We start from the raw sequence: 18,185 nt of genomic DNA, 5'->3' as shown, positions 1-18,185 counted from the left end.
AATAGGTACATATCTAGATAGTTTATGTATGCCAAGCAGGTACACTGTAAAATTTTTTTGCTTACACTCTTACAAGTTATCGCTACTCGATAACATACAGAATTTCGCAGATTCCTCAGGAAGACACGTCATGTACGAGTATGTTGATGTATAAAGGATTGAAACGGAGAAATTTTATAATGTAAGAATTATACGCAATAACGGTTTAAATTATTCACATATTCAAAGACTGTTTAAAAATCCAGCGAGCGAAGCTATTATATTTGATATCGAATAGAGAAGTTTTTATGACAACTTTTCTCAAATATTCTATGATTTCGTGAAGGAATTTTGTGTGATTTCTTCTCAATATACGATGATTTTCAATCTAAAATATTTTACGTTCTGCAGCTTCTGCGGTTATAAACAAATTAATATATTCCGTTTAATTCAATGTAGGTGGCCTCATTCACGAATAAGTGGTTTATTTGATTAGTGTTTAGTTTGAGTAGAGACAAAGCATCAATTATTTTTGCTTTGGATGACATCAGAGAATTTTTTTAAGTATCCTAACAAGATAATGAATGCGACAGTTAATTTTTATTCAAAATATTTAGAAAACTGTTAACGATTTCAATATTTAATGAAGTTAGTATTGTCTTTGTTATCTCAATAAAGTTAAACACAATTCATAATATATGACACTAATTATCTTGATTAATTAGTAATCAAAATATACCAAAAATCCGAAATTGATAAAAGGCGCCTTGACGAATCAATATTTTTGGTTAAGTATTAATAACGGTTAGGTGCATTCCAAATATACAGGTTTTGAACTTCACTTGTCTAGACTAAATAAATTCATAAACTTTCAAAATACAACTCTTTATTTCCGCTGAAAATGAAATATCTGGAAATTGGCAAAATCTAGGTAATATAAACCTCATTCAAAGTTGGCCTGATTTTTCATGTAGAATTCAAAGATGTAATCAACTTAGACCCTTGATTAGTTTAACTACTTTTGGGACATCCTATACTGATGGAAATAACTTTGGGTTGTATCCCGAAATTGTTATTCATATTGGTATGAAAAAACATTTTGATAATATAACTTTTTTCCCACTATTCAAGGATATTCAAGGTTCTATATTTTTAAATTAAGAAGGAACAAATATTTTGTTTTACTGCAATTAAATAATAAAATAGTTACGATTTAAGCAACATACATATATGTATATTTTTCTACATGATGTATTCAAAGGAAATTATCACCAAATATTCCACTCTTTATAACAGAGTTCAAATAATTATCGATGGAGCGAGACATTGTTTGTATGTTTGTTAACATTTTATTTAAGAATATGATCTCATCTTTTAACATCGAGGTATTTTACGAATAAATTTTATATAATGTAACTTAAAATAATTGGATTAACAAAAAGCCATAAGGTATAAGTGTATAAAGCAAGCCGAGAAAATATTTTTATAAGTATTAGTTGTATTAGTTTCAATTCTGATTGAGTTAGGTCTTTGGTGTTAGATATGCTTACAGATAAAAGTTTGATTCTGGAAAAGCAATCAACACCTCGTCGAAAATAATTTATTGAACATCTTTGTTCAGTATTTCAACTGCGTAATATTATTCATATTATTGTACTCCTTATCAATAAAATTTCGTACTCGTACAGAATATAAACACCCCACAAAAATTATCTTATTTTTTAAATATTTTAAATGTGTTGCCTGTTTTTCCGATTTTATTATTATTACGAATTAAAACACCAATAGATACGCCTTTTGCAACATTTATTTTATATCAGTTTAATCAACAGAGGGCAAAAACATAGAAAATATCAAAAAAATTGTACAAAACATCTATACAAAAAAATGAACGGTGCTTAAACTAAAACCAGCCAATGAATTTCTAATTACAGCTTCCATTCGTCTTGGAAGGCTTCTAAACAGGTGCTGGACGTATCCTTTCGGCATGTTTTCCCAGAAGTTAAAAAAAAACATTTTGAAGATCATCTAGCGTTCTTATTTGTGTCGAATGTTGCTGAATTTGCCATCCTAGATGATCCCAGACATGCTCTATTGGGTTAAGGTCCGGGCTACGTGTAGGCCAATTCAGGATGGGTATCTCAACCTCTTTTAAGTACTGCCGAACCACTCTAGCAGCTTGTGGACGAGCATTATCGTGCACAGAGTATAGGGCACTACATGGGGTTCTAGGATAAGGGTTATGTATTGTGTGTATTCACTGGTACTAACTCCGTGCGACCCTCGAAAGAAATTCGTCGCCAAACCATGATAGAGCCACCACCTGTCTGATAAATGCAGACGAAATCTTGATTCATTCGTGAATAAAATGTTGGAACAATCTTGAATATTCTAATTTGCGTGTTCTCGAGTAAATTCCAATCTTGCTACTCGATGTTCTCTGGTAAGACGTGGACCTCTAGCTGACACTCTGGCTCGTATACCTGCTTCTCTCAGCCTATTTCGAACAGTTTTAGATTTATTCGGACATTACGAGCAGCCAACAGATCTGTTTGCAGCCTTCGAACGGTGGTATGCCTAATTCTTAAAGCTGTTAACCTCAAATAACGATCATCTACTACCGAAGTTACCCTTCTGCGGCCTTGTCCGGGTCTTCTGGTTAGCTGCCCTGTTTCTTGGTAGTGAATAACAACTCTGGATATGGTGCTTTTTTGAACTCCAATTACCTCGACGACGTATCTTTTACTGCGGCCATCTTGTATGAGCGCGATGATTCTAGCGGCTTCTTCATTCGTCACATGTCTAGTTAAACGTTGAGGCACATTCTCTAAGACAGAAATGATTTACTCGAGCATTTTTTCCCATGATAAGAAACCAGAAATATCTATTAAGTTGATACATAAACAGATTGTCCCAAAAAACTCAAAAAACTAAAATTGAGTATTAAAAATATCCTAAAATACCAGTGATGCGATCATTTTTGTGGGGTGTTTATTTAAGCCCACCTCAATTTATTCATACAAACTAAAATACGAGGTTAGATTTTTGTACAATTATTGGTACGGATTAGCTCGATCCTAAAGCTGTGAAAATTCTAATTACACAATCATGGTAATAGACAATTTGGTGGAAAAATTAAACACCGGTACGGTGGTTCTGAGGAGAAGAATATGTTCAATCGTTAAGTTCCAATTCTCTGTTATCTTTATTATTCATCATCTTTATTGGTATGTGTATTAGGTTAAATTTACTAATACCTAATCAATTTTAAATGATGAATTACGTGATCAATAGGGTCTTAAAATGGATTATTATGTTGGACATTTAATATCCTTATCAATTTTAATAAAAATATTTGTCAACATAGGCACGATATTAAGTGTAACAGAATTATTATAATTAATGGCCATTATAAAAAGACGTACCTAGTTTTTCAAAAATTTTATCGTTTTGATTTAATCCAATCATTCCTGGCAAAACTTTTCCAAGACTGTCATTTTAACAATTAGGTTTTTTCAATGAAAAATTCGACTATCACGGTAGGCATGACTAGAAGAAAAATGGGGGGCACATCATTTTTCCCATGTTTTGAGACCTCCTAAACACGATTATGATGGTTTTTCGAATGTCTGTAGTTTATATATATATATATATATATATATATATATATATATATATATATATATATATATATATATATATATATATATATATCTGTTTAAGCTACAATTCTTATTTTCGTCTCTCGAGCAATTGCTATGGGTCCGATTTGGTTCAAAATTAGCATACATGGCTTTTTTGGCGGCGGATTGATGTTATTAGAGTTTGGTTGAAAACAAATGAATATTTGGAGGGGTCGCAGTGCAAAAAAAGTGGTTTTTGACCTTTGCTCACCTCTGCAAGTCAAACGAAAAGCGACTGAAAAATGAAATTTCACATGTAGGTTCAATTAGTTGCGAGATGATTTCCTGTCTAAGGTCGAAACTTTCCAACTCCACCCCTCTCCATTTTATGGTCATTTTTGTTATATTTTCTTATTTTTTGTCCAGAAAAAGTTTAACTAGAGCGTTCGAACTTCGCATGCAAGTAGGGGTGATGTTGAAGAATTGCTTTCTCAAGTTCAAATTTTTCTTCTTCAGTTCTTCTAGCGCAAAACGCTCGAAATCATTTTGATCGTTGAAATTGTTGAACTGGACCGCCTCCTATTTAATGAATAATACGAGTATGATCGTTGCTAGGGTGATTTTTTTTACTTCCCTTTTTCGAAATTTCTTGTCATTATGACAATTTTTTCTTCGTTGTCAATTGGAATTAAACAAGAGGGTTCGAGACCACCGGGTCTATTGAAATTATGAATTTTCATTCGAGAGAGTTAACTTGTGAAATGAAAAGTTATTGAGGAATTGCAAATTTTCCATATAAAGAAATAAGATTGAGAATTGATATCATTTCCAAGAAATTCATTTTATGGAAAGATTTGTTTGTGTATTAGTTAAATTCTTCATTCGAAGAAAAATTCGACTTTCGTCTGCTGCTCACGGCTTTTTTTTGAAACTCAACACATCAATTTGGTTTCTTTGCACATTACTTTGTGTTTGTTTTTTTTCTGTCGAAATTAACAAAACAGTTCTCATATTTTAATTCTCTAGGATATATTATAGCAACTTTTGAAATTTTTAAAGAAAATAAGGGAGAAATATCGATAAAAAAGAACGTCTACGTAGTTTCTTTATTTTTGGATAAGTATTGGATGTGTTACAAAAAAAATCAGTGCATATTTCTGAAATAAATAAAAAAAACGAAACTGCTCCACAAAAGTTAGAAGAGTTCTTAAAGTATAATGTTACTTTTCGTCAAATTACGACTTTTGAATGGTTTCCTTCAGTCTGAGAGTTTGCCTGTCATTTTACACGTTTGCAGTTTTAACCAACAAAAAATGTTAGGTTTTAAACTATTTTGAATTCATCGAAAATTGAATTACATACATTAATAATCAGTATGTAAAACTCAAATAAAATTATATCCAAATAACAACATTGTAATTAAATCAATTTTTTTTCCAATTTATCTCCAAAGTCTGGGTAAAAAAGTGTCTACGGAGACGGGCAAAGAGTAATTTCTAAATCAAAGAAAAAATCTGTATATTCAGAAAGAGTACAGGCGTGCAATTTATCCATTTCTTGTTTAAGTTAATGAAATTGAATAGAAAGAAAAAACTAAAAAGCACACTTTAATAGGAAACCAAACTAAAACTAATTTAATAACTTTTATATCAGTATCTACAAACATGAGATATTTACTTTAACTAGTTCGCATATTTTTTTCTATCTTCCAACATCAAAATAGCTTTTATATAGGTTAACGCGCATGTAGGCAATTAAAAATAGCTTCGAAGCAAATAATAGGTGCCATCCATAATACTTTGATCTTTTTAGTAATTAAAAAAATCAAATTAGATTAGATTAGTACTGGCATTGAATCTAAGAAATTTCCAAATGGCGTACGTTTACTAACTGGGTTCATTGCGTCCTTCTCATTTTAGGAGCAATAGCATTGATTGATGTTCTAACTAGTTTCTTCTTTAAATGCATTAATCAAGTTTTGCCTACTGAGCAATTAATAGCTTTTATAATGGAATATACATAAAAACTACCCGTAAATGATTCCTTCCACATAATACTGAACTAATAAAACCCAGCAAAAAACTGCAATTTTGCTAACAGACTCTCACGCACGAGCGCACATATTTATTTTACATCTGGTATTGAAATCGGTAATAAGATTACTTCAGTCAACTAAGGGCGTCGTTCCACTAGACCAGAGTCTCCAAACTTTCCAGCATTAGGGCCATACTGATTACTCCAGTAAGTTCCGAGGGCCAAAGCCATATTATCATTGTTGCCGATGGTTAAAAGTGAAATAGTCCACTGATGAAAAAAAAAGTACGCAACGTTTAAAAAAGGCTGCAAATCGGACTAAAGTCCGCAAAACGGCAGCACTGCATATTATTAATTTTCCTGTCATTATTTGTAATTTCTAGATTAGTCGTAGAGTACGAGCCATGAGGAGTAACGGGACCCGATATCTGGTGGACACAAGCGGAAATAGGTAGTACCTTCTATCGCTAACAGATGGCGCTAATAGCACGTACAGAATAATCTCGTTGGTTCGAGAAAGTTCTGGTATCTTCCACTCACTTCTAGATGGCAGTAATTGGAATATATAAGAAGGCTAGTGGCGCAACCACAAGTCAGTTCCTATGACACTTTTGTGAAATAAATTAGTGCGTACCTCCTTAAAACGTGTTTGTGCGTGTTTAAGTTTAAGACATCTTTGTGAAACAGTATTTTGATTTGAATTGTAGCTTTTGTGTGTGATTTAGTAGTATGGAAAAGAAGCGTGATGATGATAGTGAATGCAGAAAATTCAAAGATCAGTGGAACATTCAGTATTTTGTAATCGAGTCCAGTAACAAGGCGCTATGTTTGATCTGCAATGAAAGCATAGCAGTTCTCAAAGAATATAACATCAAACGTCATTATGAAACAAAATATTTTGAAAATAACTTAAAATATACAGGAAGTTTGCGGACAGAAAAATCGAAGCTATAAAGCGCGGATTGAAATCGCAGCAATCATCATTTACAAAACTCAACTGAACAAGAGGCTGCAACTCGTGCCAGCTTTCGTGTGCCTCTTGAAATTGCAGGACGTGGAAAGCCATTCACCGATGGAGAAATTATCAAAGATTGCTTAATTGCAGTAACCGAAGAAATGTGCCCTGAAAAGCTGTCAGACACTGCTCAGGTGTTGATTTATATTCGAGGAGTAGATAAAAGCTATGAAGTGCATGAAGAACTTCTTGATATGTATAGTATTCATGGCGCAACTACTGGTACAGATATTTTTAAAGGAGTTGAAATGGCTATTAATCAAAAGAACCTTCGATGGAAAAACTTGAAATGTATTATAACTAGATGGAGGCAAAAACATGAGTAGGAAAGATAAAGGAGTGGCCGCTCTTGTGTCAAAGACTGAAGAAAATGACGGTGATTTGAAACCATTAGTCTTACATTGTATCATTCATCAACAGTCTTTGTGCGGAATATGTTTGGATATGTCTGAAGTTCTGAAACCAGTCATATCAACTGTTAATTTTATCAAATCTTTTGAGCTAAATCACCGACAATTCCGGCAATTTATTGAAGAGATTGGAGAAAATGACTTACCTTATCATGCTGTACGTTGGCTTAGTTGTGGGAAAGTCCTTCAGCGCTTTTTTGAACTTCGAGCAGTGATCGAAATTTTTTTAATGAAAAGCATCGCGCTATTACTGAATTACAAAACAACGCATTTGACAAAACATTTGAACGAACCGAATTTGAGATTGCAAGGAGAAAACCAGCATCTTCCTGATTTATAAACTAATATCAAATCATTCCGGAAGAAGTTGATACTGTTTCAATCACAACTACGAAATAAATGTTTTTCACATTTTAAAACATGTGAAATATTCAGCCACACCACTGAGACTGAGTTCCTATCGATTTTACAATCGAAACTTTGAGTGCTTTGAAAATAAATTTTGATACTCGTTTCTCGGACTTTGATGCTATTGCGAATCAAATTAAGATTTTTCAGAATCCTTTTGATACTGACATTGAAACCCTAGCCAGGGAACTTCAAATGGAAATGATCGATCTACAGTGCAGTGATATAATTAAGAACAAATATCAAATATCATCTTTGTTGGAACTTTATAAGAGTCTTCCACTGACACAATTTTATAATTTACATAAATTTGCTCGTGGTCTGTTTTCTGCTTTTGGTACTACTTATTTGTGTACACAAGTATACAAAAAATGTTTACAGATCTAAATGAACTGATGAACATCTTGAATCTCTTTAATAATTGGTACAAGTAAAATTAGTCCACAACTACAAACTATTGTCAGTGGAAAATCTTAATTACATAAATCTCATCAGTATTTCATGTGTCATTATGCTTTTTATAAGTTATGTTTCTATTTAAAATGTATAAAATGTTAGTTGGATTCATTTCAATAATTTGTTAGTTATTATAAACTGAAGTTAAATTTTCTGCATATTATACATCTCTTTACTCATTACAATTCTGTGTTTCTTCATCCAACTTATCACAAAAACAATAACAATAAGTCTACAACAATGTTATGAGTAGTTAGCCCATGACCATATCAATTAGAATACTCCAGTAAACTAAATTTAATTTTCTATAAAAAATATGTTCTCTAAAAGTAGTTTTCAAGTATGCTAGCTCTTCGCGGGCCGAACAAAATCTGTCCGCGGGCCGGATGTGGCCCTAGGGCCGCAGTTTGGAGACCCCTGCACTAGACTAAAGCGATGTGAAGCGCCATTGACGTGATTTAAAAAAATTGTTGCCAAGTATAAATATCCTACATCGTGAGTACTGCATACATGTTCGCGAAAATTACGAAGTGACCGACATCTTTTAATTTTCTTTCGAACTTCAATAGAGGCGAACAGCAATTTTGTTGTTTTATAAACAATAGATAATTTAAGTCTAAATTGTAAGAGAATATACCTGTTTAAACGAAAATAAGAAAAACGTGGTAAAAGTTGTAGTGTTACAAATGTACTAGTTGTTAAAATCCTATTCTAGTGACAACTCTTGTGACCCTTTTTGGTAGTTTCTTGTAGATTATCAAGTCTCTTTCTCCCGTATTCACACGAACAAATGCATTTCCAATATTCAACTACATCAGATTAATTATCTCATGAGGCTGGGAAGTCAGACCTTACGTCTGTAGACACAAACTTTTAATAGTTTTTGGATTTGTAGTCTTCTTCTGACTCCAATATGATGTTAAAAAGTGTTTTCGTCATTTTTAGACCGATTCTTAAACACAATTTTTTGTTATAATCGCCCAAACACGTTTAGGTAATAACGGAAATTACAAGAATAAAGAAAATCATACCGAAATCACTGAAAACACATGATAAAACAGCATCAAACCTAACCGATATGAAAGCCAAATTTAGCGCCATCTAGTGACACGCGATTTTCGCTAATAGGCGATGTTTTTAGAGTTACTCAGTACCAATAATGTCGTCTTACTACAAATCATGATGTAATGTAGTCTTTACATCATGCTACAAATATGTTTATCTCTTTTACTTTCTTCTACTACATTTGACCAGGTCGTGTCTGGAATGTCTCTAATAGTTAATTAATATATTTATGATTAGGTCATTAATAATCGTAGTCGTGTCGCTGTAGTGGGACAATGGCCTAAGACGTGTCGTTACTGACAGAAATTCGTTGATAGTTTCAAATTGAAATTCGAATTCAAATCGATTCAATTCGAGTTCACACGAAAATTAAAAATTAGTTAACGTAGTACAATATTGAAATGGCGTCCTAGAACTAGAAACAGTTCATTCCACTTTAGTTGGTAAACAAAATTAGCTGTAGAAAAATTGCTTTCAAATTAAAATTTGATAATGACTACAGATTGTTAATGGAAAAACTTTATTTACTATTTCTCTCGTGATTGATTTGATAGTAGATACTTGAAAGGAAATATCCATTATGATAAAGTAAATTGTGACTTTAGATATGAGTAAACAAATAAATATTAAAAACCAGAACCTCAAAAATATCATTATTAACAAACAATCAATAAAATATGTACATATATATATTTAAAATTCATGGTAACAAATAGAAACCGGTTTTTATCTGTTTTTAAAACGTCTATAGATAAATTTCTAAAATGGAAACGTAAACAAATCTTACCTAATTTCAATTAATAGAAAATTGTGACATACATACATACTTTTATAATTACTTTCATAGGAGGTTCGGTCACAAACTTGCAACCCTTTCGTTTACCTTATCAATTTTTTAGGGCGCGTTTTAGGAGACGATACTCAAAAGACGTACACGTCCTACATTATCATTCAAATTTTAAAACAACCGACTTCAACAAACGCGGTCACAATTCAAACTGAGTGGCATGCTTAAAAACTTTATTACGCCATGAATTAGTCATTGGTGTAGCATTATGGTAGGGACAAACTTATTGATTAGAATAATGATGTATGTTAGAAAAGACAATTGAAAATACAAAAAACGTATTTTTGTTTGTAGGCCAAAGGCGGCAATAAATTTTAATCTTTAATTTAATTCGGAAACAGCTCGTGATAACATTCGAAAGGAAATCCGATTCCCTTCAAATTTAAAAACTGAGGAACGAATAAGTTATTCATTAAGGAAGAATCATTTATTTACTTAGGCAAAAGAACTATCCCAACAATTTTGTTCGATTCAACAGTGTTTAGGTTACAACTTATCTAAATTCACAAATTTAAAATGGTCTTTATATGTCATATTGAACTTGATTGATGATTTTCAGACCTGCACTGCATTCATCCGTTCACAGATAAATTATACAGTGCGAAAAAATCAAATAAAATGAACTTCGGTTACTATACATAATGATAAAACCTTCAACCTTCGAATGACCACTACAACCTTAATTTTTTAAATGGATAGTATGGGTTTATAATAGAATTAAATAACCCGATTCACCAACTTGTTTTTTAAAAACAAATTATTTAGTAAACTAAAGTTAGATAAATATATTTATGGTTCATTATAGTTACATTAATAATAATTAAATAATTGAAGACGATACTTTAATGGGGTTGAAGTTGAATCTATAAAATTGACAGAAAGATTAAACACAGACAAATTTATAGCAACGATAACTTAATGAGGTTAGAGTTCATAGTAATAACTAATTGATAATGTTGTTTTGGATAGATTGATGATTTTAAAAGGATATTCAGACCTGCACTGCATTCATCCGTTCACAAATAAATTATACAGTGTGAAAAAATCAAATAAATTGAACTTTACTGTTACGGTTACTGTACATAATGATAAAACCTTCAACCTTCGAATGACCACTACAACCTTAATTTTTTAAATGGATAGTATGGGTTTATAATAGAATTAAATAACCCGATTCACCAACTTGTTTTTTAAAAACAAATTATTTAGTAAACTAAAGTTAGATAAATATATTTATGGTTCATTATAGTTACATTAATAATAATTAAATAATTGAAGACGATACTTTAATGGGGTTGAAGTTGAATCTATAAAACTGACAGAAAGATTAAACACAGACAAATTTATAGCAACGATAACTTAATGAGGTTAGAGTTCATAGTAATAACTAATTGATGATGTTGTTTAGGATAGATTGATGATTTTAAAAGGATATTCAGACCTGCACTGCATTCATCCGTTCACAAATAAATTATACAGTGTGAAAAAATCAAATAAATTGAACTTTACTGTTACGGTTACTGTACATAATGATAAAACCTTCAACCTTCGAATGACCACTACAACCTTAATTTTTTAAATGGATAGTATGGGTTTATAATAGAATTAAATAACCCGATTCACCAACTTGTTTTTTAAAAACAAATTATTTAGTAAACTAAAGTTAGATAAATATATTTATGGTTCATTATAGTTACATTAATAATAATTAAATAATTGAAGACGATACTTTAATGGGGTTGAAGTTGAATCTATAAAATTGACAGAAAGATTAAACACAGACAAATTTATAGCAACGATAACTTAATGAGGTTAGAGTTCATAGTAATAACTAATTGATAATGTTGTTTTGGATAGATTGATGATTTTAAAAGGATATTCAGACCTGCACTGCATTCATCCGTTCACAAATAAATTATACAGTGTGAAAAAATCAAATAAATTGAACTTTACTGTTACGGTTACTGTACATAATGATAAAACCTTCAACCTTCGAATGACCACTACAACCTTAATTTTTTAAATGGATAGTATGGGTTTATAATAGAATTAAATAACCCGATTCACCAACTTGTTTTTTAAAAACAAATTATTTAGTAAACTAAAGTTAGATAAATATATTTATGGTTCATTATAGTTACATTAATAATAATTAAATAATTGAAGACGATACTTTAATGGGGTTGAAGTTGAATCTATAAAACTGACAGAAAGATTAAACACAGACAAATTTATAGCAACGATAACTTAATGAGGTTAGAGTTCATAGTAATAACTAATTGATGATGTTGTTTAGGATAGATTGATGATTTTAAAAGGATATTCAGACCTGCACTGCATTCATCCGTTCACAAATAAATTATACAGTGTGAAAAAATCAAATAAATTGAACTTTACTGTTACGGTTACTGTACATAATGATAAAACCTTCAACCTTCGAATGACCACTACAACCTTAATGTTTTAAATGGATAGTATGGGTTTATAATAGAATTAAATAACCCAATTCACCAGCTTGTTTTTTAAAAACAAATTATTTAGTAAACTGAGGATTTAATAATTTAAGTTTACACGTGGTTATACTGATCTGACTGGCGTACTAGACGAATATCAAATTAAATGAATCCAGTATTAGTTTTACAGGCTTCTTTATATATTAGTTCTTATCTTATACAATAATAATTATGATATTAGATAAATATTTTTACGGTTCATTATAGTCACATTAATAATAATTAAATAATTGAAGACGATACTTTAATGGGGTTGAAGTTGAATCTATAAAACTGACAGAAAGATTAAACACAGACAAATTTATAGCAACGATAACTTAATGAGGTTAGAGTTCATAGTAATAACTAATTGATGATGATGCGCCGCTGTTAAAAGGGTTGTTTTGGATAGTATTTTTTTAGAAAATTATTTAAAAAAATTTATTCAAGAGTAGCTGACCTTGCAAACGTTATTTTGCCGTATAAATTATATCCAGGAAATATTTTTCTAGCAAGTGTGAAGGGATATACATACAATCGAAAGCGATGTAGACAACGGAAGTATACTTTATTTACGTTAATAAAGTATTCCTTATTAAAGTGATGAATATATTTCAAATTAAAATTCTTGATAGCTATCTAAATATCAAAAATAATTAATCAGTAAGACTGGTAACCGGCTAGGTAGACACCTGGTGGGGTGAATCGATTGATAGTTGATCTGTTGTCGACCGACGAGGGTGAAATATCAAATTAAATTGAGAAAAAAACATAATGGAAAAAAATTGAAATTATAAACTCTGAATAAGAATTCACGTACTACAATTATTATATTTGATTTTAATCTTGCAATTCTATTGCGGATCTGTGGATAAAATAAAAAAATCGCGATGGAAAAATAGGGGTTGATCGTAGAAGCGTGGAAAATTGAGAGTATCATGAATTTTTTTATTATAAGTCATGACAAAATAAAAATAAAAATCAAGGATGAAAATTTAGGGTCGTGTGTATTTTCTAATGCCACATTAAAAACAAATAAAAAAAAACGTCCAAAAAAAATATTAGAGATGGACAATCCACTAAGGTGAATGAAAAATAGATAGTAGCCGATTCGCAGACCTACTGAATATACATGGAGTATGGTAACTAACATTGAGACACGTGAATTTTATATTTAAGATTAGACCAAGGGTGGATCCAGGATGTTGACATAGGGAGAGTCATTAGTATTAGGATTAGAAAAATATAAGTTAAATACGCTGTTTTTGACAGCACAATGACGAATTTTACGCAATTTTTACTTTAAACCTCAATTCCTCATCGACATATATAACGGGCTTGGGCTGATTAAAGGCAAGTGATTAAAATCATGATTTAAATCAATTTTTTTCTTTTTTATTCAGAACCAGATAACAACATAATATAAAAGTTTTCTCAAAAATCAAAAGAAGTATCTGCTTTTAGCAAAAACAACAAAAAAGAAGTACATAATTCCAAAATCTTAAACTAAACGTAACACCTAAATTTTATTACTGTATATTTTCAGTCTATTCATTTTCGTTATACAATTTAAACAAAAACACGAGTTTTTTCCTCCTTTTTCTATGCCTAATCTGTTTCTAATATCCGAGTGTACAAGACCAAAAGAGCTAAATATGCGTTCTACTGAAGCTGAAGGAGCAGTTGCACACAGGAACTGTTTTATTATTGGCAACTGTTACAAGATTTCCGGCTCATCATTTTGTGACAACCACCATTGTAGTCCGTTTACATTTTTTATTACTTTGTCCGAAAACATAACTTGCTTAAATGGAGCACTGCACTTTATTACTAAAGGTAACAGTTCAGTGTTTTCATATAACTCGTTAATTGTTTTTAAAGCTACATTCTTTTCTTCTGGTGTTAACTGGTACGATTTATCAAAGATATATTGTAAATGTTTCCACTGCTCTACAGCATCTACGATAATAGCATTTTTCCTCTGCACTGATATAGGTTTTAACCCTTCAGCTGGCGCGCCGGTGTACAAAGTACACCGTTTTCGTCTTTTTGAATGGTTTGTCCTTATTGTTTGAGGGATAACGTTCTAAGGGGGTTCTATTTCTAGCTTCAACCTTTCTAAAACAGGTATAATTGGCTGGCCCTTCTGATGCTTTCAGCTATAAACTTTCTTCCAAATAGTAGGAATATTTTCAATGTATTTTACCAATTTTTAGAAAAATAAAAGTAAATCGTAGCCAATCAGAAATAGACAAATACAAAGCTTTATTTATTTTTCATATGTATATTAGCTATATAGAATTTTTATTTTCTATTTCAGGTTTTATATTGTACGTTTAGATGATTTGACTAAACAAAATATTGGTTTGAAAATAAATGTAATTTTATAACGAAAACTAGCTCTTATTTATTTTCCCTTTATTTATAAGTATATATATTAACATTTGATACCTTGTTATGAGATACAATATTGAAATTGTCATTGAAAAATAAATTACAGCTATTATAAAAAGAATAATCAACGTCGAAAGGGACGGTGTACTTTGTGCAACACGCGCCTGCTGGTGTTCCAAATGTAGGCGCGCCTGCTGAAGGGTTAAAATGTTTAAATAATCTTACGTTGCATGTTTAATCGCAATATTTGAAACTTGTTGGTAAATAGTGGAATCAATCTCCTCTTTATTTTCTTCGCAGATTTTTAATATGATGTCCCACTACGTGACATACATTTCTAAGTAGTCGCCAAGGCTATTCCATCGCACATCGCTTGGAAGTACTAAAGCGCTGCCTCCTGCTTGACTGAATTTAGCTCTAGCCAAATGGTTATTTCGAAAATACTTAACAATTTGGACCACACGTTCTATAACGTCTTTAACTTGAAAGTACACAGTGCACAGTAAATTAAAAATATGTTTTTTGCGGCGTTGTCTGTCATAAAAGATTTTACGGTATTTTAATTCACAATAAGAAATCAGGTCACAAAGACCATGACTCCGCGCTGGGATTAGAAGATTGTCAGCATAGTCGTATGAGCATTTTGAATACCTATCTCATTACAAATCATAATGAATTAGTTTTTGAGTATTGTCAATACCGTAAAATATGCATAGGATTTTATGTCAAACCTAGACAATATTTTTGCAAATCATCAATAAATAAAGCTACAAAAAAGTTTGAGAGATCTTTGAAACAAAATTTCTATCATTTGAAAAATGGAAAGTCAAGAACCTAATTATGTATTTTATGCATAAACTTTCTTCATATCAAATCAAAATACTGCAATATCATTTTTCGTCTACTGTTATCATGTTTTGGTATGGCCAACTCGCTAAAATAGTAACCAACCTTTCCCCATGTTTACTGTTAAATATGTAAGTATGACCTACTAACCTTGTTGTTGTTTATACTGATATCTGAATATTGTTGATGTTGTGTATCTACAAAAGTCTAAACTGATGATGTTGACATTGAATCTCCATATTTTTAGGCCAACAGCCGGTTTTTTTTTTACAAAAAACGTACGGGAACAGGTATTTTTTTTGGAATATGTTCACGGGTGTCCCCTGAACACGTTTTATTAAATATCTTGCGAACCGCGTATCTTACGACAAAAATTCTATAGATCATTATTGTAGATAATAATATTTTCCATCTTTTTTATTTGAAACTTTTTTTTGTATAACGCATAGATTTTTAATTATAGCGCTCCAAACTTTTTTCAATATGGCTAATTGTTTTTCTTAATATTATTATTAGTAATGCTTGTATTATGCTATTTTATATTGTACAGTATTATTTTATATTCTATATTATAATATATTGTAATATTAAAAATAATTTTTTTTAATAGAAAAATATGAATGTTGGTATTCAATTTGAATTTTTTATTTTTTATTTATTTGCCTGCACTTTATTTTCTCTGGCTAAAATTGTAGTCGAAAACGCTAAAAGAAGAAGAATTTTACGAATGTTTCTTCAAAAAAACGGACTCAGACATTTGTTATAATGTAAAAAGTGGTCATTAACTGAATATTTAGCAAACACCATATTAAAAAAAGTTTGGAGCGCTATAATTAAAAATCTATGCGTTATACAAAAAAAAGTTTCAAATAAAAAAGATGGCAAATATTATTATCTACAATAATGATCTGTATAATTTTTGTCGTACGATGCGCAGTTCGCAAGATATTTAATAAAACGTGTTTCTCAAGATGACGGCTGAAGTGAAGCCCCCCCTCATGACAGCCACTTGGATTTACATTCAGAACCTACTTTTTTGGTTGGGGCTCTTGGACTATTTAGCGACTATACAATGTTTCCGTTCACCACATAAATGTTTTCTTTTCAAGGATAATGAAATATTTATTTATCTATCTGTATAATTTAAAAGTAAAAAATAAAGATTAATTTCGAAATGCCAAAAGAATTTCTAGTAGATATTTATACAAATTGGATAATTTTTATACTGTAAGCAGTAGAGCATATAAATCTATTTTACGATAAATAAGTAGAACTGAAATTGAAGGAAAAACATTTTGAAATTAATAAAGATTCACCAAGCATCAAAGAATAATGACTTGCATGACAGGAAAATCCTTCTTTATTTGTACAAATTTCTTGAGACATAAAAAGCTTAAATCAATCTTTTGTTATCAATCTTTAGATATCTTGCAATTATTATATATTTGCTCTACATCAGTCTTTAGAAATACAGATAATGAGAATATCCGTAATCACTCCATTTTTACAGTGTAAAGTGTCGCATATGAAAAATGTTCAAGAAATCTGAAAACCTATTGGCTACAGAACGTTTATTAATAATTAATTAATAACATCGGAAGCACCACGTAGCGACCACGCCATGTAGGTGCCTTCGCATTTAAAAATACTTAATAGAGGTAGATATTTCTTCGAACAACTTCCTCAATAAAACAATAATCCTTCCAGCCCTGACTGACCGATACCTGACCCAGAATATTTGGAGTTACCTTCTTTTCGGGAATTTTCTTTCTTTTATAACCTTCTTAATGTCCTAAAAGCACGCAATTAAATTATTCCTCTCCAATATACCTGGTACACGTTTTATTCACAATTTTATTTATTATTATGTTGTGATGTCAGAAGACAATTTGACAGATTTGGTTAAGTAGACCATCGTAATGGAAAATAATGTCAATCTGTCGTCAATAATCTCAATAATTTATTTTTTGTTGTATTCTCTTATTTACTGTGACGAACCTCCACCGGGTACGTTAACTGACTTAAACCTGTGCAAAGTTTCCCATTTGGGAATCGATTACAAAGGGTACATTGGAAAAACAGAATCAAACGTTCGATGTCAATCTTGGACGTCGTCCCAACCGCATATAATAAAAGAAGATATAGCGGATAGAAATTTTTCAGACGGATCGAAGAAATTAGCGAAGAATTTTTGTAGGAATCCTACAAGTGATCCGATGGGACCATGGTGTTATACGATAGATACAGATTTACAATATGAAACCTGCGGTTTGCCTTTATGTAGTTTTTCTCAGGTTAATATAGACAAATATGTTTTCTGATCTCCTTTTTATCATATAATTCTTTAAGAATATGCACTTTATCTAATTTATAGTGTAAACTCACTGGCCCCGGAATGGAATATGGAGGTGAACACAATAAAGGTACTTCAGAGAGAAAATGTTTGAAATGGAATAAAAATAGGAAACGCGTGAAGGAAAACGTTAATTACACCGCAATGCCTAAATTTAATAAGAAACTCTTCCCAGAGGAAAATCTATCGGATGCTAAAAAATTTTGCCGCAACCCTAACGGAGATATCGGAGGACCATGGTGTCTAGTGGAAAATGAAGATAC

General features: G+C 31.1%; 2 protein-coding genes across 2 annotated transcripts in view; one reads left to right on the top strand and one right to left on the bottom strand.

Moving 5' to 3' along the window:
- Positions 1 to 18,185, bottom strand: part of LOC130901982 (uncharacterized) — a 154,644-nt gene that overhangs the window by 118,736 nt on the left and 17,723 nt on the right. The gene's annotated exons all lie outside the window — the stretch shown is intronic.
- On the top strand, positions 17,388 to 17,996 carry LOC130901984 (plasminogen-like). Its single transcript, XM_057813739.1, has one exon. It carries the CDS (start codon positions 17,489 to 17,491, stop codon positions 17,888 to 17,890), a length of 402 nt encoding a protein of 133 aa, XP_057669722.1. The 5' UTR covers positions 17,388 to 17,488; the 3' UTR covers positions 17,891 to 17,996.

The sequence above is a fragment of the Diorhabda carinulata genome, chromosome X (assembly GCF_026250575.1).
Source record: "Diorhabda carinulata isolate Delta chromosome X, icDioCari1.1, whole genome shotgun sequence".
NCBI classification, from domain to species: domain Eukaryota; kingdom Metazoa; phylum Arthropoda; class Insecta; order Coleoptera; family Chrysomelidae; genus Diorhabda; species Diorhabda carinulata.
This window is presented reverse-complemented; position numbering and strand designations above follow the sequence as displayed.

Bases quoted from the DNA above. Each gene is read 5' to 3' on its own strand.
- LOC130901984 (XM_057813739.1), top strand. From the start codon at position 17,489: ATGGAAAATAATGTCAATCTGTCGTCAATAATCTCAATAATTTATTTT.